The 3567-nt window shown below is 36.8% G+C and overlaps 1 protein-coding gene across 1 annotated transcript; it reads left to right on the top strand.

The window, feature by feature from the left end:
- The first annotated feature begins 1519 nt into the window (after positions 1–1519).
- LOC101629008 (olfactory receptor 51F2-like) lies at positions 1520–2464 on the top strand. Its single transcript, XM_004683676.1, has one exon. The coding sequence runs from the start codon at positions 1520–1522 to the stop codon at positions 2462–2464; it is 945 nt and encodes a 314-aa protein (XP_004683733.1).
- The last annotated feature ends 1103 nt before the right edge of the window (positions 2465–3567 follow it).

Below are 3567 nucleotides of genomic sequence, written 5' to 3'. Positions count from 1 at the left end.
TTTTTTTTTTTTTTGGTGAGACATCAAGAGGCTTAATGCTTTCTCCATTGTACTTCCTGTAACCAGTTACTTCTACTCAAGTTGAAGCTACTGCCCACTCATTTACAGGTTGAAATGAAACTTAACCAAATTAACTTACACAGAGACATTTTCTTTTCCAGAGTCATGCTGAGCCATTCTTGAAATTCCAGATCGCATTCTAATTCATTCCACAGCATGCCCTGGCACCTTGCAGGTAATCATATATTTATTGAGAGAATGCAATGCATGAATGAGAGAAATAAAGGAAAAAGGAACAAATACCTTAAAAAACCCAAATATTCTTTCTAGAGGTTAAAAAAATAATAGGTATCCCAAAACTTAGGCTAAGAACCAATATAAAGGAACTTCTTTAGTCTTATACATTTCTTGATGTGAGTGAATGCCTGCTCATATTATTATTTTTTAAAAAAGATTTATTTATTTAGGCATACAGAACTGGGGTACGGGCCAGAGGTACAGGGGCAGTGAGAGGATTCACCAGAGGCAGAGTGGGGAGCAGAACAGGCAGATGAAGTATACTGCTGAGGGAAGCAGCCGGCTAGTCAGGAGAGGTCTGCTGCACCATGTGGATCACCTCTGGGGCAGGCAGGTATTGAATTCATGTGGAAGTGGCTTTAGTTTCTTAGTGCTGTGCTTTAACCTGCTGCACCACCAGGAAGGGACCACCTGCTCATATTCTTAAACAAAAAAGAAGTTTCACTCATCTGAAAAGATGTGAACTCAGCCTCAACGAAGTTTTCTGAGGCAACTCACCACCAATCCCTCAATATTTCTATTTGCAGTCACAGAATATTAAGAATCTTAAATAATTCTGCTCCAATCATTATCTGTTAACCTTTGATGTTTTGTTCTCATTAACATTTTACCTTTAGGCCATATTTCTTAAATAATATCAAGTGCACAGCTGCTACATACATTATAACTGGTTGATGGTCTCATTGCATAGATTGAATTGATTCTTTCTTAGTATTTAGTTTTTGAATTATTGCATGTTTATTTAAACAGGAATATTTTTCTCTCAAATATTTAATATTATTTTTACTATTCTATTTTTATTAGATATGAAAGACATAAATTTTAATGGACCTCAAGAGTTTTTACCTTGGAAAGTGAGAAGATGGGTGAAATGATTTTCATGTACAGGAATGTTCTATCTTCCCATGAATATAGCATCTACCATTCTCTAACTTCCTCTTTTATACATGTAATTATAAATACACTGAAGCCCATTGATAACATGTGGGACTCCTGCTGAAACCCAAATGTCCTCATAGACATTTTCCTTTAGTTCCTTTAGTTCACCGTCAATCAACCCCAAATCTAAGAATAACAATATGAATTTTCATTGATGAACAGGACAAAATTCACTAGTGATCTTCATTGGTATGACAGGTGGAAGACAGTATAAACATTTTTCTTCCTGATGTTTTCAGGACATGGTTCTTTCTCCTGGGGAAATCTGTGGCTTTCATTCATTATGGCTTTCTTCAATCAGAGCATTTTCTATCCTACAGTCTTCTTTCTTACTGGCGTCCCTGGTTTTGAAACTTACCATGTCTGGGTTTCCATCCCATTCTGTTGTCTCTATGCAATTGCTATCTCTGGGAATGGCATGATCTTGTTCGTCATCATCACTGAGTCGAACCTCCACGAGCCCATGTACTATTTTCTTTCCATGCTGTCCTTCACAGACTTAGGACTGTGCCTATCCACACTGGTCACAATGCTAGGTGTTTTTTGGTTCAATGCTCGAGAAATCAGCTTTGATGCCTGCATTGGCCAAATGTTCTTTATCCATGGTTTCACATTCATGGAGTCCTCAGTGCTCTTGGCAATGGCCTTTGACCGCTTCATTGCCATCTGCAACCCCCTGAGGTATGCCACCATCTTAACCAATTCAAGGATCATCAAACTGGGCTTTGCAATTATTATCAGGGGAACGACGGCTCTAGTGCCTTTACTCCTGCTCCTTAAACGTCTGTCCTTCTGCCGTAGTCATGTTTTGCACCATTCATATTGTTTCCACCCTGATGTGATGAAGCTTTCCTGCACGGATACCAAGATCAACAGTGCATTTGGTCTGACCATTGTCATCTCTACAGCTGGCTTGGACTCTGTCTTGATCCTCCTGTCCTATGTTCTGATCATCCACTCTGTGCTCAGCATTGCTTCCCCAGAGGAGAGGAAAAAGGCCTTTGGTACCTGTGTCTCACACATCAGTGCTGTTGCAATCTTTTACATTCCCATGATCAGTTTGTCACTGGTGCACAGATTTGGGAAACACGCCCCACCCCTTGTGCACACTCTCATTGCTAATATTTATCTGCTCATTCCTCCTGTAATGAATCCCATAATCTACAGCGTGAAGACAAAGCAAATTCGCAAGGCTGTCCTCAAAATATTCCTTTCTAAGCCAATTTAGGAAATTTTCAGTGAATCCTTTCTTAACATAGTTGCTTTAAATGGTTTGATCATTCATTAATGTTAGTTACCACCATAGGTTGAAGGAGTGTGTTTATACATGTTTTTTATTATATTCTGATCACCCAGTACTTACATTTATATAATTCTAGACTCTGAATTCTTTGAGAATAAGGATTATGTCTTGTATACCTCCAATCCTATCACAAATATACCCAGGAGGACTACAGTTAAAATATGTTTGTATAATGGGTAAATCAAGTCATATCCTGGAGACCAAATATTCTCACCACCTCTAGGATATGAAGTTTTCAAGAAGTATCTGATATAATTTAGATCAGTAGAACAGCCACAGTTTTGTTAATTTTTATAGTTATTGGTAATGGTTATTATTCCTCAAAACAGATTATTCAAGAATGAAAAACATGAGTAAACACAACAAATGAGAAGAAATATGAATGAAAGGGTACTTTACAAATTCTTAATAAGAGTTTTTTTAGATCTTTTGGTAAGTGCAGTAATTCTATAACATCTGAGAATTCCCCTTCTAAATATGTGGCCACACGGGGAAAGTGAGAGAGAATGAATACTGTATCTTGATGTTCAGCATATGGCCACATACTACAAGGAAAGTTTAATAATTACATGCACATCAGGATATTGATAAAATAAAATAATGAGCTATCTTTCAACAAGCTAAATATTCAGGTAGAAATAAGGGATCTATTGTTAAGAAAAAAATATTAATATACAGGATACTTATTGATGTTGTGTACATATTTTACATGAATATATACACATAGACACACACACAAACAAATACATTATAAAAATTTAGAAAGCCACGTTCCAAGTATCAGGAATCCTTATCTTTTGAGGGTAGGGCATTGGTTTGCTTACATTTTCTTTTGGTTTAAAATCAGCAATCAAAAAAGATAAACTCATGCCATTTGTAGCAACTTGGGTGGAACAGGAAAGATTATGCTTAGTGAAACAAGCCAGAAAGAAAAAGAGAAGTACTGGATACTGGATGGTTTCACTGGTAGCAGGTGTGTAAGGGATCAGGAAAAAAAAAAGTATATATATATATATAGTAAGTAGATA

The sequence above is a fragment of the Condylura cristata genome, unplaced genomic scaffold (genome assembly GCF_000260355.1).
Source record: "Condylura cristata isolate star-nosed mole 26May11 unplaced genomic scaffold, ConCri1.0 scaffold00015, whole genome shotgun sequence".
Taxonomy (NCBI): Eukaryota; Metazoa; Chordata; class Mammalia; order Eulipotyphla; family Talpidae; genus Condylura; species Condylura cristata.
Note: the sequence above shows the minus strand (reverse complement) of the source record. Positions and strands in the feature narration are given on the sequence as shown.

Excerpts from the sequence above, each read along its gene's own strand:
- LOC101629008 (XM_004683676.1), top strand. The coding sequence starts at position 1,520 with ATGGCTTTCTTCAATCAGAGCATTTTCTATCCTACAGTCTTCTTTCTT.